This window comes from Oxyura jamaicensis, chromosome 2, assembly GCF_011077185.1.
Source record: "Oxyura jamaicensis isolate SHBP4307 breed ruddy duck chromosome 2, BPBGC_Ojam_1.0, whole genome shotgun sequence".
Taxonomy (NCBI): Eukaryota; Metazoa; Chordata; class Aves; order Anseriformes; family Anatidae; genus Oxyura; species Oxyura jamaicensis.
The window spans coordinates 47,040,426-47,064,232 of NC_048894.1; the positions used below are offsets into that span (position 1 = coordinate 47,040,426).

Here is a 23,807-nt window from a genome sequence, read left to right on the forward strand (position 1 = left end):
CAGTCTGGGTAGAATCCCTCCCCTGCTTTTGTGGAAGACAGAACATAAGGGTTACTTTTTAGCTGGGTCACATTTGATCTCTTTTACTGTAGGGCCTAGAAGCAGTTGCATTGCCATAGCCAGGGGAATGAGCTGTATGAGAGCAGGCCAGGGTGACAAAAAAAAAAACAAAAACAACAAAACAGTGAGAGGTGAAGTGCTTAAGCCAATGTCGACACTGGTTAGGGGCAGCACCCGGAAAAGGCTACTTCTTTCCCACCAAATTTAATGATAGTAAAAGAATCCAAAGCATGTAGTCACCGTAAATGAAGTGTTATTTCTACACAAGTACACAGTTCTGAATGTGTGCTAACTTAAGCATAGAGGGGCAAATGAAATAGGATAATTGATTTATTAAAAAAAAATTTGCAAATGTTTTAATAGGTGTTATCCCCCAAAAGTTAATTGTGGATCACTTAGTTTCTACATAGTATCAAACCTGTAAAATGAATTCAGTATTTGCTATGTGTAATGAATGTAGTATGTTAAAAAATATATATACTATATTTTAATATAGAAATAAAGGAATTATTCATTTTATTGTTTTTGTTATCACAATTTAAGTGAGAAGTTCAATGTAGGCTAAATTAAGGGGCTTCTACTGCTATCACTTGTGGGGTTTTTACAGGTAAGTGGGCAGAAGTGGGCTCAGATATTGAGGCTGGTAGATAGTGGGACAGCACTGTGTGGCATGGAAATGGCAATCTGCTACTACATGTATGAAGCACCTATCTTGTCCCAGTTGTATTTCCTTTGAACTTTTTTCGCCCTGCTGCCATTCATCTGAGAGCGTAAAGATGCAAGTACAGATGTAGCACCATCTAGTGTCCCTTTTTCTAGAAGGGGAAGTGGCTTTGTGTCTTTTCTGTGTCTTTTCCTGTGATGGCAGTGCTGACATAGAGACTTCCAGGCAGGTGTTGGTGGAAACAACAGCTCGGGTAATGGGACTTCCTCCCCAGTCTAACACCTCCCACACTTTCTTTTGTAAAGAAGGAAGGTCTGTAGTCTTGGCACGATGAAGCAGAGTATCACTATTAAGTGTCAGCTCCAATTCTGTGAATTATAAAAGCCTCTTAATCTGATTGCCTTTTCTTTGTCAGCTGCTCTCAGACAAAGGCTGTCCTCCTGGATTGGAGAGTACAATGGGGATGGAAGTCTGATATATCATTGGAGTATGGAATTACTCTACTGGCATCCAGACATCCATCATAGTGGATATTACAGCATTTTTTTTCCCTCTTAATACATACATAACACAGTATCATTAGCCATCTTCAGTACGTTCACTTTGTGTGCTTTCTCATGTCTGAAGACTCTCCATTTGCAATGATTTTGGCACAGTGTACTTTGTAATTCAAGAGCTAGCTGTTTAATATGCCATGTAGGTTTCCTTCATCCTTCTCTGAAAAGGAGCGAATGAATGGACCATGATTTAAATTGCCTAGTTTCTTCATTAGTTTGCATAATTCATTTGTTCATTATACTAATTACTCTTTCCAAATGCATGTAGAAGTGTGTTTTCTGGCTGTTGTGGTCTGGGCAATTCCCTGAGGGTTCTTGGGAAATTCTTTGTGATGATAGCTTTTTCTGTGTCTTGTATTTGGCGCTTCTCAGCTATATTCTCTCACAAGTTGATTAAAAAAAAAAACAAAAAACAAAAAACAACAACAACTAAAAATTACATAACGGGATGAGGTCTCCCCAGGCCTGCAAAATTTCCATGCCACTTCCCCTACCCCTACTCTGAAGGAGCATGGTTTTGTTTGAAAGGCTGAATTTCTTTTCCTTCTGTCTGGAGTTTGGCAAGGCCTGATTATCCGAAGCTAGCTCCTAAAGGATTTGGGTAATGCAGGCTGTTTTAACCTAGAGGGCTTGCTAGAAAGCTTTAATCTTGTTACATGGGAGGTAGGAAGGTCTCTCATCTGTGACTGGCCCGTGTTGAATGTGTAAGATACCACCACTGCTGTGTGTTCCATATTCTGAGGCTGTCCAGTGGGATGCTCTGGCTGTGTTTGGTAGCATTTACATGCTGCGTGGTTCTCCTCTAAGCCTTCGTGGTTACAGAAGTATTAATAAAGCAGCAACAGCTTTGAGTTGCTTCCCTCCATTTGAACTTCTCTGAGTGGTGCTGTGGTTACCTTTCCCTTTTAGTGGTTCTTCCCTCTACTGCATAAATTTGCGCTAGCACTTTGTTCTTTTTCAGTTGCTGTTTTGGGGTATCTCTTCCATGTTTTTCTCAGTTTTGTAGGTATAAGAGAGAGGTGCAAGATTCTGTGCATTGCAGCTGTCCATCTGTAATTCCAACTACAAAGATAAACACCCTCCTGGGTCAGACTGGCTCTTACAGCAGCAATAGCAGAGCCTAGGTGTGGAGAACACGTGTGCAGCTGCGCTCAGTAGTCTGTTATCAGCATGTGTCTCCCTGTTGTGCAAAGCTATTATACCAGGAATACAGAGAGCACATCCCTGTCTAGTTTTTGGAGCGTCCATTTAGTGTTCAACTCTGTCCATTCCCCTCATCTGCCATTTTCATGATTTTGATTATGTTTTGATTATCATTATGTCATATTCACACACTGGCCTTTTCCTCTCCCATCTCCCTCAGCTTCTCCTTTAAAGTTTGGGAATGTGGTCTCTTACCTCGCTCCATTTACTTTGCTATTGCTGTCACCAGCCTCATTCTGTAAGCTTGATATAATGTTGGTCTCTTCTCCCTCTTCTTTCATACCAATTGTTATAAGCAGCTATTGCTAAATTATGAACACTCATTCTTTTATCACAGAATCACAGAATTTCTAGGTTGGAAGGTCAGAGGTTGGACTTGATGATCTTGAGGTCTCTAACACTAACAGTCCCCACTAAACCATATCCCTAAGCTCTACATCTAAACGTCTTTTAAAGACCTCCAGGGATGGTGACTCAACCACTTCCCTGGGCAGCCCGTTCCAGTGTCTAACAACCCTTTCGGTAAAGAAGTTCTTCCTAAGATCCAACCTAAAATTCCCCTGGCGCAACTTGAGCCCATTCCCCCTCGTCCTGTCACCAGGCACGTGGGAGAACAGACCAACCCCCACCTCGCTACAGCCTCCCTTGAGGTACCTGTAGAGAGTGATAAGGTCACCCCTGAGCCTCCTTTTCTCCAGGCTGAACAAGCCCAGCTCCTTCAGCCGCTCCTCGTAAGACTTGTTCTCCAGGCCCCTCACCAGCTTCGTAGCCCTTCTCTGGACTCACTCAAGCACCTCCATGTCCTTCTTGTAGCGAGGGGCCCAAAACTGAACACAGTACTCGAGGTGCGGCCTCACCAGAGCCGAGTACAGGGGGACGATCACCTCCCTGGCCCTGCTGGCCACACTGTTTCTTATACAGGCCAGGATGCTGTTGGCCTTCTTGGCCACCTGAGCACACTGCTGGCTCATATTCAGCCGACTATCAACCATCACTCCCAGGTCCTTCTCTGCCTGGCAGCTCTCCAACCACTCATCTCCCAGCCTGTAGCTCTGCTTATAAAGCAAGCCAGATATGCTAGCAATATTAGTGTGAGATTGCTCCCTGAGCACAACAAGAATGATGGCTTTAATGACTTTAATTCTATCTAGCATACTTAAAAATAATAATAATAAAAAAAATATTCTCCATGCCTACTGTATTGTTGCCTCTGCTTGAATTTTCTGACTGGCTTTTGGTGGCGTCCCATTCCACTTCACACAGCTTTTCCTGCTCTTTTTTTTTTTTTTTTTTTTTTTTTCCCCACCAAGCAGGCTTCTGCTGCTACTGTTTTGCAGCTTATCCAGCCCTCTTGCTGACTTGCATCATACTAAGAGGAGGAATATATGGGTTTAGGCATAAGCTATTAATTCTAGAGTGACCGTGAAAGCAACTGCAGGAATTACTGAAGTCCAGTGTGATGTTTTTTACTTTGTTTCTAGATTTCCCTTGTTTGTGGGAGGCATGCTTGTCCTTCCTAAATGTGTCATTTACTTACGGTAGAGCAGGAGGTTTAAGTACTCATTGGTGTTCTGGGTTTGTTCTTTGGAGAATGAGCTCTGAAGGGCAAGTGCCTTGTGGATTTCCGGGGGGTTGTGTGTGTGTCTGTATCTGTGTTGGTCCCCCGTGTGCTCTCCCCCAGATTGCATTTATTGTGTTGCACATAAACAGTACTAGTAGGCTAAAAAGCTATGTTTGATTATTGGTGTATTCAAATATGTGAAAATACATTTATTCCATTACGTTGCCTCCATGGCATGCAATGCACACCCTCAATGCACATGCACGTATCCATCCCAAACCAGCATTTTTTCCTGGTAAAGTCAACATTTGTAAAAAATCAAGCTACATCAGAATTAATCCTTTTTGTGTGTGTGGTTCTCAAGCTTTTACAGCTCTCATTCAGGGGCTGGCACACTTTGTAGCTGGGCTGAACAACAAGCAAAAGCAGGACAATCGCTTCTCAGGGCTTTCTGTACTCAGTGAGTTATCAATGGGCTCCTTTGCCTTTTCGAGACATTCGCAGTCTGTCTTGGCAGCTAGAAGGTCCTAGTGGTTAATGGATGTGTTTGTTCTTACTGCTGCTGAACAGCGTGTTGCCAGTATGCATTTGATACATGAATAGCTTTTGTTCTTGCTCTAGAAGAATGGCCGCGGTGGTGGTGGTGGTTTTTTCTTTTTTTTTTTTTTTTTTCCCTATTTAATGTAGAAATAAATGCATTAATATGGCTGCATTTATCTACAGGGAGAAGCATTTCCATACTGAAGCAAAACTTGTTTACATTGATGGCATTGATATACGGTAGGGACTTAGTAGTTTAATGGCCTCTAATGGCAGAGATCTGTTTCCCCCTGTTATACCCAGCAGGAATGTGTGTGTAGGATGAAACCACAGCAGAGCGACTTTAACTTAATAAACAATGACATTCCTCACAATAGGAACCTCTGTTCCCAAAGGTTTTAGCTTTGTTAGCTTTGGCGTTCTCTATTTTGTCCCCATCTTTATCCGTTGTGTTTTGCTAAGCCAACTTTTCTCTCACCTTACCTCTTCAAGATGTTTTTGATTGCCTGATTTAAGCAGAATGCCCTACCAGGGCGGCTAATTGGCTGGAAATGCTAATGTTTTATGTACCCAAAAATGCAGGCAAGGGCTGAGCCCAGGGTCTTATCTGGGAGGAGGGTCCCATGGCCTGCCCACACCACACATGAGCTTGGCATGGCAGAAATGAAGGAACAGCATTTTTTATTCCCCTTCACTTGGCAGCCTGGTCAGTGCAATGATTTTTGCTGTGTTCCTGTGGATGAGACTGAGTGATCTGATCCGACATACCAATTCTCTTTTGTAGTGAAGGAGAATTGTGGTGTGTTCTGTAGATTACACAAATCTTTTAAATATGAGAAGGGAGGTTTTTAGCTTTTTCCCCAGTAATAAAGCTGGATTTATTCAGAGGGAAGGAGTGGCGGGAGGAAAAGCAAAGTGTCTCCTATCCTTGCCCTTCTACGTATGTGCTTTTATGAACTGAAATATGAAATGTCAGATAACAAGTAAAAAATAGTATTATAGAGGGAATGTAATGAGAATCACTGGTTTGTTGTCTTAGCCTTCTCCATGGACTTGGACTTGTCATCCAGCATTCCTGTCCTTTGACTGTGTGCCCACGCAGCTGCCTGCCCGTCCATGGCTCGTGGCCCGCCTACACAATAGGGGAAGTCCAAGTGGGATCCCTGTGAGCATCAGGGAAAGGGCTGTGGTGGTGCTGAGCTGCAGGTCAGCTGAAGCACAGCTGGGGCAGCCTGGAATGGGAATGCCTGAGGTTGGTGCAGGATGTTTTATTTTCCTGTTGAAGACTGATTTTTGACAGGATTTTCCATGTGGAGAGGCAGAAGAACCACTGCTTAACCAGCTCTGGTTAAAGGTGTGGCAGGACTTGCAATTCCAAAATCCTGTCATGCCAGGCAAGTTACAGAAGCTGCTGTGGCTGTTTGAAGAGGCTGAGTTTTAAAAGAACAAGATGGTTTTATCGTTGAAGAGCTTTTTTTTCCTGCAGTTTCGCATTGCAATCAACAATAAGACTTCTGATGTTTAGGATGCTGAAGCCATCTTTCCCTTTGAGCAAGTCAATGAGTTTGGAGGAATTCTTTTTTTCCTAAGAAGTTATTTTCTTTCCCCCTGTTATAATCACATGCTTTACGAATAAGATATGTCAATTTTAACTTACATTCCTATTTTAGGACTTGCATTAGCCACATTCTGGACATCCTAGAACTGAAATTGAATAGCAATATGGTGAGTTTGGGTTTTTGACCTGTTACAGGTATACGTACAGAGTAATTGGTAAATGATGTCCAAGACATGCTTGTGATTTGGACCCCAGACAGTATTTAATGCCTGTTTCCCTGTGTCCCTTGAGAGCTCAAATACAGGATGACTCCAGGCTGTATTTCCTTCCTTAGTAGACAAGCAAACAGCCTAATTGCAGCATTGAAGTTTGTCTGCCCTTTTGTTTTTCATTTTTATGTGGATCTGTTCGCAACAGTAATGAGTAGTTCACTACATTCCCTGAATGTCTAAATTAACAGAAAACATCCTAAAAAGGATACTGCTAGGCTGCTTCATACAGCCAGGAGCTATCTGCTGGAAAGCATTTATAGAGAGAGGCCATTTTTCTTGCCTCTGTGCCTGGAATATGATTAGGCTTTGGGCCTGTGGCCTGATGACAAAGGAGAATCCTAATGTCATTACGGCCTCTTGGTTGGTTGTCAAGCCAGATTAGGTGACATTTCTCTGATGGAGTTTCCAGAAGTTTCTCAGCCTGGTGGAATGGGATGACATTTAACGTTATGGAGTTGCATATTCCTTCACCCTTTTAAGACTGTGGCGGTACACTGAAAACCATAAATGGGGCACTTCTTGCTTAAAGAGTAGAAAATGTAATGCTTTTTCGTCTGAAGGTACGCATTCTGTGGAGATTTGTCATTTTACATACATGGATACAAAATTTACAAGTGCTTACCAGCCCTTTGATTTTGAGCAGCACAGGCTCCATTTTGTCCTTCAGTTCATGTTCTCTGTGTGTGTATGCATCTCATGAGACAAAGGGGCAGTCGAGATTCGCTAGTAGTTTTCATGACATAACCTCAAGTTGATGAACTTTAATTTCTTGTGTTACATGTGGCTGGACTTTAGCCTGCATGTTGTAGCCCTGATCTGCAGAGAATCTTCCTTTTACCTAACTAGTAGGGAGCCAGCACTGGAACTGACCCTTTTCAGGTATTGTGTGCTTTTTAAAAAAATAATCTGGTACTTACTAACCAGACATTTTCAAAGAGTTTTTAAGCTTCTCTGTTTTAAACTTTAGACAACGGTGTGTCAAGGAGGGGTGTAGCATGTGGAAGGGGGTGGGAAATGGGACAGGGCTGAAAACCAGCATGAGGAATAGGTAGTTCCATGAAGTACAGTGGTAACTTCTTCATTCTTCCTGCTTTCTGCAGACAATTTCCTTGTGCCTCTTATCACTTTTTCTTTCCATGCTCTTATCTAATTTGTTTTTCCTCAACCGCCCCAAAAGGTTGTGACAAGTAAAGTTTTAATTCTGTTATGGGAAATGCAAGAATTTGCCTGAGCCATGACTTTTTTTCCCTCATAAGAAGGAGAAGGAGTTCAGAGTACCTCCTGCTGGCTGTGGGCTGAGCAGCAGCTGCTGGGAGGCGATGCAATGGAGGCCTGCAGAAGATGTTCAGGTTGGGTGGGTGATACAAGCCAATGACCAAAGCATGCATTTTGAAAGCTGCCAAGCAGCACAGCACTCCCCCAAGGCCAGATTGGGGTGGTGTTGTTCTGCTGGACATACTGCTTCTTCACAGCAACTGCTTCTCTTTTCTCAGAGGAAGCATTTCAAGGTAGCACAGCTGTTTTGAGCTGTTTGTGAGGTGTTGACCTCTGTAAGACCACAACTCTGGAGGACAGTGCTCCAGGAATGATGCTGTTTCTGAGTTGTTTTCTTGTGGTCTCCCTTGTTTTAACTTGTGTGTCCTGACCTGACTCTTCTTGCATGCAATGCTGATGCAAGCATGGTTCTTGTCAGGGCTGGGATTATGAGAAATTTCCTATGTGGATCTTACTCCATTTATACTTCTAGGGATGCATGCTGATACCATAAGGCTCTTGTCCCAGTGGCCCTGCAAAGAGTAATCTCTTGAGAACCGAAGCCCTGCAAATTCTCAGAGTATTTTAAGAAGGAAAAAAAATCCAGTGAGTACTGCAGACTTACATCTGCAGAACTATTGGCAGTCCAGGTGAAAAGGGACAAAGCTCTCTCGATGAGAAACAAGAAACGACGTTTGTGCTGTCAAGGAATTGGGTAATAAGGCACTTCTTGCACCAGGTGGCAGTATCCACTGCTAGGAGGTTCTCTAATGACCTGGAAGGCCCTTTAACCTTGAAAGGGGAGCCTCTGCTTGAAAACAAAGGAATAAAACCATAAAGATTGAGGATGGTTTGGAGTAGAATCAACAGACCTAAGTTAAACGTTTAATATTCCATGCTATGACTATACTGGTTAGCTGTATTGTACTGTGTTTCTAAAACAAAACAAAAACAAGCAAACAAAAAACCTGCAGGTGCCAGACTTTTGAGATTTGTATAATTTGTCTTCTTTCTGTGTTTGTGTATTTTTTCCCTTGTCTTTTATCTGTTTTTAGGTTATTTTCTCTGTTTTCTTGGTACTTATGTCAAATTGATACTAAAATTTAATTGGTGCTTTCTGTTTATCCATCTAGCTAGGTTTCATTCCTGTAGTGAGATATATAACCATCTCTTCAGTCAAAGCTGTAAACGGCAAACCAAAAGCCAAGTAGGGGATAGAGTGACAGATCAGCTGTTTTAGATGACTGTGTTGTTTAGAATGAGATCACCAAATCTGTCTACACATGATTTCCCTGTCTCTCCATCAACTTTCTCATGTACCTCATCCGTTCTGTTGTCTTTATAATTAACAAAAGAGAAAGGAGATACTAAAGACTGACTTCAATGCAAGCTGAGGTTGAATTGTTTGGTCATGAGTGCTGGCATAATTCTTCCCATCCAAGATGCCCAGAGAAGGGGAAATATACCAGAAGATAACTCAGCTGGACTGTTCTGCCTGGTTTTGCATCTTCTTTATCGAAAGAGAGGTTTAGAAACTGAGGCAACAACACCATCAAGAAAGAACAACTGAAATAAGTTGGTTTAATCTCTTTCAGAAATTTTTCAGAGAAAGGGGAGGAATTATGTCAGTAACTCCAAAGGCACACTGAACTACTTTATCTTCAGAAACAGGGCATGGGGAAATTTATTTTGCACCAAAAAGAGGTGAGGTTGGGTGTTCTTGCATGTGCCGCATCTAAGCAATGAGGGTAGCAAAGCAATGAAACATACTACTCACAAAGACAATAGGGAAAAGAATTAACAAATCCACAGATTTTCTTTCTCTCTATGTTATTATTTCTATGGAGTACCATAAACTGTAGACTTCTGCAATATGTAAAAGCCTTAGCAAATCTTTCTTAACTCTTTTCTTTCAGTAGCCGAACTGGTAATGACCCATGCTTTGAGAAGAATCACGAGTTCATAATTCCTAAGACAAACATTCAGCTCTTGAAGTTGGTTGTAATTTACATGTAGAAGTTTCTATTTGCCAAGGATGTCCAGAAAGCTGCAAGTTCAAAATCACTTGTATTACAGAAGAAAATAAATCTGTAACAGAGCAACTTCAGCTTTAGTTTCTTGCATCATTTATATTAATGATCACTTAATTGTTTTAGACTTACATTGTTATATTTAACTCAATAGAATGCAGTTACCATGTAGGACAAGAGGAAGCTGTTAGCTTTATGCCTGCTAGACTTGAGTTAACTTAATCATAAAACATAAATAATGTCTCAGGTGCTCTGAGTAGAGAACTTACCTTACTTGTTTATCCTTGCAATATTAATCAGAAATATTAATAAAAACAATTACCTGGAAGCCTCTGTACCTACTCATTACAATAAGCGTCTGCACCTCAGAAAAGCAAGGGGAGGAAAAGTGAAGACTGCGTGACTGTAGCACTGAGAATATTGCCGTGACTTAAATGGTGAACTAATGTTTAGTCATATGCAACTGTAATTATTGTGTCCTGTTTTTCTAAATAGGTAAATTACATCAGAGCCTGCTCCTATTTCCTTCTGGTATACAGATTTTAAAATCACAATAGAAGTTAGTAACAATGGCATCAAAATAAGCTGCCTTTCAAGTTACTCATTAATATATCTTTTTCAGTTGCTAGGCTTTGAATATCTCAGAAACACTCAGGATTTATTATGTAATAAGTAGAAAATCATCTTGATTTACTTGTATTCCACTATAATTCTTACTTCTCTACTGCCTGTCCTTTATATTCCCACAGATTTCTTTTTCACAATAAAACTGTATAGATTTCTTTTGTGCGTGCATATGTGGTATTTTTCTCAGATTCTAATGGTAACTTTTGCATTTCCATTTTTACTACATTTTATTACACAACAGGCTGCTCTGCACAGAGTTAGTTGCTTGAAGCTTTCTTTTTTGATCAATAAAGTTACTCTTTTTTTTCTAAGTACTAGTTAAAAGTATAAATTGAAAGCTTGAATTTGTCAAACATTTTTGTTTTTCTATCTGCAAGAAGACCACTGCAGTCAGGTTGTGTAGACTCACGTTTTTCACGAGAGTAGAACTAAGGTTTCATCTGGAAGGGAAGGAAAACTAACCCCATATTCTTGACAGTGAGAGCAATTAGATAACAAAAGATATATCTATATATACATATAGATATATATGCAAATCATATTTTATATACATATGTATTATATTTATGGATGTCTAAACATCTTCAAAATGTTTAGTTTACAACAGCACCCATTTTAGGTAAGGTTAGCTGGCTTCTCTGCACTCAGATAGTTACAGGCACTAAAGTGAACATTATCAACACTAAAAAACTATTTAGGGCTAAAGAAAGGTTTGTACAGTTAGCGCGCAGCTCTGGAGACATGGGAACAAGGTCTCGTTTCTCTGCGTGGACTAGTAGTCTCTGAGAGTACTGCAAGGACCTCTTGAAATGACGTATACACAGGGACATCTCTTGTTGAACAAGCTCCATAAAATAGTATTGTGGCACACGTGAGTGCTCCTGCTAACTTTTGCACATATATTTCTTCAATAAGATTCGGGGAATGTGTATATATGTCCAAAAGTTAGCAGAAAAGTCTAAATGACAGGAGATGTATAATAGTGACCTACTTGAACCATAAAGTATGGTGCAACTTACTCTGTTGGGTTTTCGTTTTAATGAGCAGGATCCTGTAAAGAATATAGGCAGGAGATTATCAGTAGGAGTATCCTTTGCCCTGAGGTGTGATTGAATAGTAGCGTTCTTGACATTTTAAATTCTTGGGATGATGCTTCTGATAATACAGTTTCTGGATTAGAAGGTTGAAAAAGAGGTAATTGATGGTCTGTGGAGAAGTGTGTGTTAATTGCTGTTTTTGTTTGTTTATTATTTTTTCCTGGAGAAGATTATTCCAGTAGCTTGCAGGTCTGCGTCAGTCCTACAATAATGAGTTTATCCTGTATGAAAATCTGCATCTTCCTCAAGCAGGGAGAGCAGGGCTGCTTTACAGCTCTGCAGGGAGCTGAGGGTGACCACAGGAAGGGAAGGGCAGTGTCCTTGTCACAGAGTGCAGTCCCGTTGTTCCAGAGCAGGGCTGCAGTAATGGTTTAAATTGACTCTCCGGTGATGATGCCAGCTACTGAGTCAGGTCTCAGGACATTCCAGGAACGAATCAGTATCATCAGACAGAGCTGGGCACAGCTCTCCCCTACAGCACTGTGCAGGGAGGGCAGGGGGCCTTGGCTTGCTTATATGGGCCGAAGGGGGGGGGGGAGGGGGGGAGTCCCAGTGAGCCTGGGTAGGGCTGTGGGTGCACTCAGCCCCTGACAATGTTGGCTATTTACTGTGGAGTGAGTTGTAGCAACCATATCCAAGAGTTATATATCACTGATTAAAGACAGAAATGCATTGCCCAGCTTGGGAGCAGCCTTCCTTAGTGCTTGCTCTTCCAAACCAGGTTTAGATATAGCTCAGGGCCTTGTTCAGTTGGGTTGTCAGTCTCTGCAGGGATTGAGATTCTCAGTTTCACATGTTAAAACTTCTGTCTCTTTTCTTAAATTTAAATTTCCAATTTAAATCGCAACACTTATGCAGTTGTTGATGGCCCTTGGCATCCATTTTTAAAACTGTGTGCAAAGATGATATACTTGTGAACGTGATAGCACAGAATTCAGGTCAAGATGATGTCAAAGGGTGCCCTAGATGTTCTTGCTGCCAGCCTTGCCATTGTTTCTTCAGTGTGAATTGTGAAAGTTTGCTATTGTAATCCTGAATTTCTTCTTGAGAAAAATCTGCCAGCAGCAAAATACAGTGATGCTGAAATATGGTCAAGGACCAAGTTAAAGAAATGTAGAACATGCAACCTAAAAATAATCTGTCTAGTAAAACAGAGAAAAATGAAAATTCCTATATGCAGTATCCTGTTCTCTATACCTGTTTTTTTTTACTGCGCTGTCACGGTCAGTGCTCCCTTGTTCTCTGTTTTGCCTCCTTCCCTCTAACCTTGTTCTTCAATAGATGTAAAAAAACAAAGCCCTCCTTTTAAAAAAGCCCTCCTTGTAAAAGTTGGGCTTTTTATCCTCAGAAACATGCCCTCCTATTTTGTACTAGTAAATATCTCATTTGGGGATAATTTGTGCTAGTTTTATGTCCTAAACCTAGCTGTTTAGCTATCTAGCTCTTCTTTACGTGCAGAAAAATCTTGCCAATGTCAAACCAATCTGACATCTTTCTTAGCTTATATGTATAGGACTTGGTTTAAAGTACCTAAATAAGTAACTGTCCTCTCTTTCTTTTGTCAGATGTGTGCAATAGTACCAATCTTCCTGAAGTTGAAATCATCAGTCTACTGGAAGAGCAGCTGCCTCATTATAAGCTAAGAGCAGATACAATCTATGGTTATGACCACGACGACTGGCTTCATACGCCTCTCATTTCTCCTGATGCAAATATTGACTTAACAACTGAGCAAATAGAAGAGACCTTGAAATACTTCCGTAAGTCAAAAATGCATAACTTGTACTGAGGAACAAATAAAACAGCGCTATTTTTGTTACCTTCTCTCAAATGTCTATGTAATTCTCTTATAATTGTGAAAAGCAAGAGACCTGTTTATGGTTTATTGTGCTAGTCTTTATGGAAATAATCAAAACCAGCTGTTGCATTCGTAATCTATGCATATGCCTCTTCACATTATCAAATATCGGTGAAACTGCAATACTTCGGTTTGTGATCTCCCTGGCAAAAGAATGAAATTTCTGCATCTATAAAATGTAGAAAGTTAGACCTGTTGCATTATTTGCCTTTTTTTTGAACATAGCCTCTGACACATTGCTGTTACGTCTGGTGCCAGTGTGTAACAGCATCACATGATGATGTCAAATCATTTTTCTGCAGCTTAAGATTCTATGAAAGACTTGTGAAGAACCAAACCGAGCATTTAGTTAAGATGGTTTGTCCCCTCGTTCTTTCTTCTGTTCGTATTCATGCTGTTGTACAGAAAAGTACTATTTGTGCCTGGAGAGAAAGCTTGTAGTAGTGTGACCTACTGCATTTTTCATTCTTTTTGTTTGAGCTTGTAGATAATTTTATCACAGTGAATGGATTTGTGTCTCTTCGAGTTCTTCCACTGTGGGTATTGACTTAGCTGTGCAAGAAGACAAGACTTTTGTGATCCATTCTTTGGTTGGTCTTTAATCATGTCATTTATGGTTAAATGATCCTTCCTCCCCCTGCTCATGTTTTTACATGAAGATGCATTTTTTTTGTACTTCTGAATGTGTTGTATGTTAAAATAGTTGGCAGAGCATCCAGCTGATAGGTGACATTCTAAAGCTGTAGCTGCTAGACTTAAATGGTAGTGCCTTTACATAAGTTATCGTACTAGATAGATTTAGGTAGACTTACTGAAGCACTGTGGAGCTTGGAAGGGATGAGTTAAAGGGCTCAACACAAACCTTTGCAAATATGTATTGTGAAGCACCTGGAGATTTCACGTTGTAAGGAACAAAATCGGTAAAGAAAAGCATTATGGATATGAAGAAAAACAGAGTTACTGACTTCAGTGCTTCAACAGAAGGCATGCAATGTTTTAGTTGATATATGCATGCTCTACACCTCTTCCCCAGTCAGACTAAAACAGTGGAAAATGGTGGGGATGGGAGTGGGGGAAGCTGATCTATGGAATTAGTTGTACTACAGCTCCCTGTTTCGTATCAGACCTTCAATGCCATTAAATGATGACAGTAGTTGGCTAAAAGAAACCTTCTGAAAAGTCATTTTTCCAGTCTGTCGTAACAGGATTAGTCTGGTCACACCTATAAGAAGGTTTATTCAGGGGGACTGTTGTATTAATCACAGGAAAGATGTTTTGCTCATGAGGCAAGGAAAGCAAAAATCAGTGTCAGAGCATCCAAAGTCTCCCGGCTGTGACACTGGTGTGACATGTCACTTGCAATGGTGATTGACTGTTGGGAATGGATAGTGATGGATGCTCCAGTGCAACATCCTTGTCTCTGAATTGGAGAGACATGGATTTGATGGGTGGACCAAGTAGTGGATAAGGAATTGGCTGGATGGTCACACTCAAAGAGAAGCAGTCAACAGCTTAATATCCATGTGGGGACCAGTGGTGAGTGGCATTCCTCAGGTGTCAGTGTTGGGACCGGTACTATTGTGACATGGACAGTGGGATTGAGTGCACCCTCAGCAAGTTTGCCGATAATACCAAGCTGTGTGGGGCAGTCGACACGCTGGACAGAAGGGATACCATCCAGAGGGACCTGGACAGGCTTGAGAGGTGGTCCCATGCAAGCCTCACAAGGCCAAGTGCAACGGCAAGCCTCTGGGCCAGGTCAATTCCATGCACAAACACAGGCTGGATGGAGAATAGATTGAGAGCAGCTCTGAGGAGAATGACCTGGGGGTGTTAGTTGATGATAAGCTCAACATGAGCCGGCAATGTATGCTTGCAGCCCAGAAAGCCAACCAGATCCTGGGCTGCATCAAAAGCAGTGTGGCCAGCAGGTCAAGGGAGGGGGTTGTCCCCATCTACTCTGCTCTCGTGAGCCCTGCGTTCAGCTCTGGGGCTCCCAGCACAAGAAGGACATGAATGTGTTGGAATGAGTCCAGAGGATGGCCATGAGGATGATCAGAGGGATGGAGCACCTCTCCTACAGAGATAGGCTGAGAGGGATGGGGTTGTTCAGCCTGGAGCAGGCTCCAGGGAGACCTTGTAGCAGCCTTCTAGCACCTACTGGGGGCCTACAGGAGAGAAGAAGAGGGACTCATTGTATCAGGACAAGGGGTAATGGCTTTAAACTAAAAGAGGGTAGATTTAGATTAGATATTAAGAAGAAATTATCCACTGTGAGTGTGGTGAGGCAGTGGCACAGGCTGCCCAGAGAAGCTGTGGATGCCCCATCCCTGGAGGTGTTCTAGGCCAGGCTGGATGGGGCTTTAGGCAACCTGGTCTGGTGGGAGGTGTCCCTGCCCACTGGAGGGAGGTTGGAACTGAGTGATCATTAAGGTCCCAGCCCAAACCCCTCCCAACCCAAACCATTCTGTAATTCTATGATAAATGAAGCTATGTATAGCAGAGAAATTGGATAGCAGTAGCTGCCTGTAACTGTGTGTACCTAAACCATTTTATCTGGCATTTTTCTTACAAGCATAATGACTGCAAACTTTGCCATGTGCTGTGATTTGTGAAACCTTCATCCAGTCAAATGACTTGAATGAAAAAAAATTGATGAGTGCAGTTGCTGCCACAATGTATTTTCTGCTTTCATTGGAAATTAATTGATTAAAGAAAAGGAACTAAGTAAGGAGAACTTGTGTAAAGAAAAGTTTGTTCCTTAATGCTTACGTACAGACATTTCTACATAATAGTAGTTTAAGAAGTTTAAACCAAGCAAAGTTGGCTTAAGCTCTAGACTAATACCCTGGTAACTGAGATTTCTGAATCTACCCTTGTTCATTTGTCGTGAACAAGTCGTATAATGCATCTGTACACGAGAGTGCAAGATCATAAAACTTTGGCATGTTTGGAAATTATGGCATGGAGGGTAAACATTGTCTTACAAAAAATTAGCCATGAAAATGATAATATTATTTTAAGTAAGTTGGCACAGAAGTCCTGTGAATTGTACCATTATCAGCCTAGAGAGTATTTTCCAGGGTGTGGCTGCTTACACTATGATTCATTTCAGTGCTGCAATCAAGCCACTCCTTTTGTACCTGTTTAGTTAATTTTAAAAACCTTGACAAGGTAGAGAACAAATACTGTGACTTGTTTATGAGGAAATCAGTTAAATCTTACAGATTTCCACTGTATTCAAAGCAGTATCCTTGTGGTCTAAAAATTCTATGGACGTAGTTGTATTTCATAAATAAGAAAAAAGAAATTTATAATCTGACAGATTTCCTTAAGTGAAAGAAAAAATTAGTAATTTTGCTATAGGACAAAAGGATTCACTGCAAAATAGATAGTGTTGTCAGAATTAAAATGTGCTACACACAGAGATTTGTTGCTATGCCCTCTTCAAGCTTCTTAGAGACACTCAAAGATAAATAAAATATAATTAATTTTAGAACAAGAGCTTGAGGAGAATATTTAAAAGTGTAAAGTTAAATCTTTTCATTGCTCGTTGTTCCTGGGTAGTGTAGTATCAATCAGCTTTGAAACTGTGAAGTATTATGAATTGTTAAGAAGTCAGAAGGGAGGGATTTGTTGTGGTTTTATTTGGGAAATCTTCAGACTGGAAATATTAGACAGGGGAATATGCATGTTTTAATATATGTAAATATTGTGTATTGTTAACCTCTGCAAACATCTATCTTGTACGGCTTCCTGTTGTTTATGTAGAGTTAATCAGGAAGAGCAACATCTTGTTACCTGGTCTTTCACCATACCAGTTCAAGCATAATTACTGAGGTTGAATTAACATCTAGATGGTAACTCAATTGTGACAGGCCTGTGGTGTAACTCATTAGTTTAATGATGTTCAGATACCAATAGTGAACAACTTGGAATTAGGCAAGGAGAACACTTCTGCTTTTCCACTGGTTATAATGGCAGTGGAGGTTATGATGATTTGGTGGTGGTGGTGGTGGTTTTCTTTTTGGCAGTAGTTGAAATTTTGAACCCATCTGTGGCCAGTTACTGTACTTGGTGACTCTTTAATCTCTCTTTTGATTGTGATCCATATCTCCAGCTCTGTCCTGACTCAGTTTGTAAGTTTTGAACAAGATATGTGTCTGAACCGTTGAACCTCAATACTGGATTACTTAAAATGCATTGAGGCCCACAGAAGTAGGAAAGTGAGGTGATCTAAGTATATTTACTATTGTCTATGTTTTTAATATATATATATGCACACAGACAAGTATTTATAGTATAGATGTATTCAGATACAGTTGGATTCAGTTATCCTTTTGAAATTACTTTAAAATATAATGACCAAATTTTGAGTCTTTACTCAAAATGAAAATAGTTCCACAAATACACTTTTGATTAAGTCTTGGGAAGTGCCCTGAAAAGGTGGTAAAGATCCGTCCATCTCAAGTCCAGCAAGTAAACTGGTTCTGAAAATAAATGCCTCCTAAACTGTGCTATTGTCTTCATTTCTTCCCACTTTAGAATGGCAAGATGAAAGGGAAGAACCTCATTTGTCAAAAGGTGGTTTAGAAAGCTCCAATTGATTTGCAAACCCAAACCATAATTTTAAACTGTGTTCAGAAAACATTGCTCTAATTCTTCATGGGCTATCGCTCTCTCCGAACTGTACTTCCAAATAACTTATTTGCTATTCTTATATGAACTATAGCACATAATTTTTGTATTCAGTATTATGTATATCTGTTGCACGTTCTGTAATTAATTCTCATTATACAGCTAGAATTTCCCTTTTCTGCAAAACAGGCTTGGTAAATAGAAACTTATGGTACTATGTACTTACTTGGCCCTGTTTTTTTTGTTTCTGACTAATATATTTAATAGGACAGGTTGTGTGGTTGTTTCAATAGATTCAGGTTTCTCTGAAGACCATAATCTGTGAAGGAATCTAAATCATTTGTAGTGACAATATTCTCTAGTTTGAGTTCACCTGTGTTTGCATTTGCTCCCAGGAGAGAATCTGTGAAAAATGTTGCTTCCAGGAGTGTTTCCTCATGTAACTGGTAGCTGAGTCGTTGTCCTTTAAAATAGAAGCATCAAAATGGTAGAGCTTTTCTGAGGAGTTGGTAGGTGTTTGGAGTGCTTTTAAAGTATACAGATGTGTTTTTGTACAGTTAAAATATAAACTGGTAGCTATTAATGTTCACTCGTTAGTTCTACCGTGACTGTACAGTTACTGCGTTTCACGGGCAGAGGGAGAGGAGATTGTGTTAGACTTCTGCTGGGCCTCCTTTTTACCATGAGAAACTTAAAACAAGGGAACACTTAGTTTGAGAAAAAATAGTCAAGAGTGGCATGGACATGAGGCTCCTTAGTCCTCCTTTTAAATTAGTTTTGGAAGATTGTGGCAGAAAGATGAATATTTAAATATCCAAGTAATAAAAAGTATTAGCAATTTTTAGGGAAAATTTAGGCTATAACCTGGGAGAGATGATGATGAAAAATAATTAGTTTTTAAAAATTAACTGATCATTAGGAAGTAAGAGTCTTCACACCTGGAGGAAGATACCTTTCGTAAGGAAATGACTAGCGTATTACAGCTGCAGCTGTTCTTTTATGTCCCTAAAGCATAATCAAATAAATGTTTCATCTTCCCAGTCTCGTTAATAATAATTTTTGAGGCAGAATGCTTTTTATGACAATCTAAAATGCGCTGTGTGAACATGTGACATTCCATCTCCCTGCCCCCTAAGAAAAGTCAAGCACCCTTTTAGGCTGATACTAGAGAAAAGTCAATACAGGAGCCAGGCCTGAGCACAGCTCCCATACCATAGCAAACAGAGGCAACAAACAGGTGTAGCAGTTCGTGCCAGAGTCTGGGTTCTGCCTTGGGAGCTTCTGGATCTGGGGACAAAGACCAGGATCATCTGGAGACTTATGAGACCTGAGGGTGCCTGCTGCTGACAGGTAAGGGCAAAGTAAGGGGAGCCACAGATGTGAGCCTGCAGAAAACTCTAGCAGCTTCTAACAAGCCCAGTCAGCTCTACTGGACTCAAGGGTGCAACTGCAAGGTCCTGCACCTGGGGAGGAACAACCCCATGTACCAGTACATGCTGGGGGCTGACCAGCTGGAAAGCAGTCTTGCAGAAAAGGAGCTGGGGTCCTGCTGGACATCAAGTTGAGCATGGGCCAGCAGTGTGTCCTTGCAGCAAAGAAGGCTAGTGGTGTCCTAGGCTGCATTAGGTGGAGTGCTGAGGGAGGAGAGCCTTTCCCTGTACCTCAGCGCTGGAGAGGCCACACCTGGAATACAGTGTCCAGCTCTGGGCTTCCTCATTCTGTGTTCCTTCAGTGTAATTCACCTTGCATTTCTTTCATCTCCCGGGAACCTGCAGTTGTGACTGTCAGTGGGTTTTCTTGTTAAAAAAACAGGTCATAGCCATGCTACTGTGGTATTTTTGTCTACCCAATCAAGCATGCCGTTAAGTTCAGCTTCATTTTACAAATGCTTTTGCTACCTCCACTAAAAATATAATCAAAATAGAATAGAAAATTAGTTTATTCTAGGTGGTAAACAGTTTATAACATCTGATTCTTTAAAGTTTTACTTATTCTAGATAGGTGAGTATATATGAGAATTCTCTTAAAATGTGACATATTTTGGAAATGTCTGGCTCTTGCTATTATAGTCTCACAGTATTCAAGCATGACCAGTGATCCCTTAATGAATAATGAAAGCCTACCAGTTTTGAGGTAGGTTGCTGAAGACAGCATCAATTTGGATTTCGTACAAATGCAAATATATTGCTCTACAGGGATAATCTTGAGGGAAGGGAGAAGTAATCCTATTATGTGGAAAATAGTTTTTTGTCCTCAGGTAACTTAATTTAACCTGTCTACTCTTATCTCATGTTAAATTGCTCTGTTTCAGTGGGAGAACACTTGGAATCTCCTCTCCATCAGAAGAGTCTTTTGTCCGTACTAGGAGAGGTCGTTGTGCCCTTACAGTGTTCAGAAGGGAACAGATGTGTCTCTACGCGCTGTCCCATGTGTAGAAAGTACCTGTACCGTTTTGAAACTCTGGGTAGTAATGACACGTTGGCTAAAGAGAGTTATCAGATCTGAAACGCTCATTTTTCTAAATACCAAGTTTGAAAGCTGATCTGATACAAGGCTTTCACTGCTCTGGTTCCACTCTTGAGGTTAAGCAAGCCACTATGACTTCCTGTTAAGCAGAATACTACATTGGCAGAGATCTCTAGCCTAAGTTGCAGAGCTGTGTATTCTTAATAAAAATGAAATTACTCCTGTTCTATGTTCTTTTAGAAGGTGAAATGCAAGTAACTGTTCACTTCAGAAAATGAGATCCCAATTTAGAAATAACAGTATGCCAGCCTGTCTTTGAAAATCAGTTGGGGTTTTTAATATGCTCTGCTTTCTGCTTTAATAATGTGAAATAGAAAGAAAGAAAAAAAAAAAAAAAAAAGGCAGCTTAGAAATGTCAGCTCGCAAAGTAACTATTGTGGCCAAGCCTGATTATAAGAAGACCACTGCATGATATGGGCTGTACAGCAGTTCCTCTGATAGAAAGGACTCCAGACGATGTTAGTGGGATGGGTGACTTTAGCCTGTGTGCTGGTGACTCTAGAAAATAATGAAAAGATATGGTGTTTAAGTGCGTGAACATCCTTACATAGTTCTAGAGCCAAGAGAATAAATGCGACTAAGAGGTAGTTAAATGGGAGCTAATGCACTGTTGTAGCTGCCATAAAAATACTGCATCCAGCTCTCATGTTCACTTCCAAAGGATCCTCCCAGAACTGGGAAAGGTTTGGAGAGGAAGGCTGGGAATGACCAAGCATGGAAAAGCATGACTGATAGTGAGATTCAAGGTAAGAACATTATTTGAGTACTTTTTTCTTTGCCAGCAGAAATGCCTTGCTGCTGCTTTGCCCCCTAACAACATAGTTTGCTGCTGCCTTCTTGAGTGTTCTGTTACAACTTTCTTGAGAGGCCATGCTTAGAAGTTGGGTAATTGAAATTATCTTTGTCAAAAACTCTCTTTCAAGAAGGAAGGAATAGGGTTTGTATTTTTTTTTTTAACCTGGTTGTTTTGGGCAGTTCAATTTAGTATTGACCTATGGTACAGATTTAATGGAGCAAAAAGGAAGGAGGAGAGGGCTTGTGAACTTTTCAAGCCTACTTTTCTGCCTAAAAATGCCCCTGTGTAAGGGTAAAATTAAGGAGTGCTGTGTCTATTCATCTTGTCAAAGCAGGCTACCAGAATTCTTTATCAGTCTGTATATTTTGCTATGTGGAGAACAAAGAAGTTTCCTTGTTTCATTTTAAACTAAACATGGAGAAAAAGCACAAAGTCTAGTAGCTGGAAGGGAAGGCTAAATGAATGTGAGTAACTGTATTTAGATTTTGAATAAGAAAATTGAAATCCCGTATAATCATAGAGCTATTATCTGAAATCTTTCTTAAACTCAATTATCTGATTAAGATTTAGGCAATGAACATGGTAATACTTCCATCAAATGCAACATAATGAGGGCTTTGGACAGAAAGAGGCTTAATGTTTGTAGATGCAGTCCCCCAAAAAGCCGTGCTGTTTGGGTAGCTTTTACACAAGAGGTATCTGATACACAGCTGTAGGAAGTAAAACCAGGGCTGCAGAGGCTGAAAGACGGCTCTACAAGTGTGCAGCTGCTTTGGCAGCCTGGTCAGGCTTCTGTATCCAACCTGATGACCCTTCCAGCCTGCCCCTCGTGCAGCTACAATTTCTTGTACAATTGAAGGGATACCTGGAGGTATGGTATTCAGTCATCAGGCCAGAAGGATCATGCACTTAACCCAACCTTTCCATGTCTCTTGGGTTCTTCTGAAATCATTTGACCACCTAAGTGATTTTCTCCACAGAATAATAATGCCTTTCTAGGTTACACCAGTGTGTTTGCAAATAGCTCTATAGAAAAATACCCAAAAAAGCCACACAAAGCCAACAAAAAACACCACTGCCCTCCCGCCCCCCCCAAACAACAACAAACCTCACCCCACCGTGAGCTATTTTCACCCTCTCTCATTGACGAATGTCTGTGTTGTGGGGTGTAGGGGAGGGAGTGAGAATAAAATGTCAGCATGTTCAAGATTTCCTTTGTTTAAATTGTCAGGAAATAGAAAGGAGAGAGTCCCTGCAGCAATTTTAAGCTGGTAGCCAGTGCCCACTCTTTATATTTTCAAGGCAAGTTTAATAGCATTACCAGACTTAAATTACCTTCTGGACAAAAATAATACAAGTGGAACAAATAGCTCATATGCAGAGCAATTGAGTTAATGTTGCCATAGGAACCTTTATTTTGCTCTGACAGTATTTTAACAGTGTAGCCTTAATAGCATTTAATAGCATGTGCAGCTCTCACCTTGTGAGCATGCATACCTGAAGTTCTGCAAGGCTGAGCTAGAACTGGAGGGCCTCTTCGTGGTCCTCCATGTCAAGATGGCATGCACAGTGTGAGGGCAGATTGATCACATTTGGCAAAAATGCCGACCGAATTCAAACCATTAATTTTTTCAGAGGTAAGTGTATGACCTTTGCATATCCTAAGGCTTTTAGTGGCTTTTATATAATTCTTTGTGATTTACTAACCTGAAGTAACACGTACACTTATTGTATTGCTCTCCCGTCAATACTGAGTACAGTATGTAAAAAACCTGATCAGCAATGTGAAATCAAAAATAGTCTGATCTCTGTCAAAATGCAGGTAGGTTTTATTTCTCAGGCCATTGTTACCTCTTAGTGTGCATCTTGATTTCAGGAGGGCTAAGATTACCTTGATGGAAAAATAATGACTGAGGGGTAGCCTCTGCTGGGAAATAAAAATGATTTTTGTGCCTTTCATATGTAAGGCTAGAAGCTAATGGAGCATGAGGATTTCCTGGCCACTGGTCGGTATGGAGTGGCAGGAGGTGAAGACAACAGCCTTCATTCTGGCAGCCAAAGCCGAGGCATAGGCCTTTTGTTCATTTTTTGTTGATAACCGGGTGCTCCAGGTGTGGCCTCAGCAGCGCTGGGTAGAAGAGAGTCCTGTGCATGTTGCCAAAGCGGTTACTCTATTGTAGGACATGAAGGCAGTGATTTTATTTTATTTTATTTTATTTTATTTTTTTCCAAACCTAGAAACATATTATTTTCTGGTGAAATCATGTATTTGCAATCAAAGGTGTCTTTGTGTTTGGCCCTGGACAGGAATTTTGGAGTGAATAACATAACCCATTGCTTCTGACTGTGCTCGTGTGACCAAATCTGTTAGTCTGTGATTCAGCTATCAATACATAACACAGATGTGATAATTTCCAAGCTCAAAGTTACTGCAGTGATAATTATTTATACCAGAAAAGCTGAAATACTAATGTGGTTGTGGAGCTTACGTATTTTTCTCTCTCTTGCTAGGCTATTCCTTTATTTTATTTTATTTTATTTTATTTTATTTTATTTTATTTTATTT

At 40.6% G+C, this 23,807-nt stretch overlaps 1 protein-coding gene across 6 annotated transcripts in view; it reads left to right on the top strand.

The window, feature by feature from the left end:
- TRAK1 (trafficking kinesin protein 1) overlaps positions 1-23,807 on the top strand; it is a 106,028-nt gene that overhangs the window by 24,686 nt on the left and 57,535 nt on the right. For 5 of the 6 annotated variants that reach the window (XM_035316384.1, XM_035316385.1, XM_035316392.1 and 2 more), the window contains one exon: positions 12,989-13,183. In XM_035316384.1, coding sequence (XP_035172275.1) covers positions 12,989-13,183 — 195 coding nt within the window. Of the gene's footprint in view, positions 1-7,277; positions 7,295-12,988; positions 13,184-23,807 lie in introns of those variants that run through there. The other variant, XM_035316389.1, reaches the window with a different exon arrangement.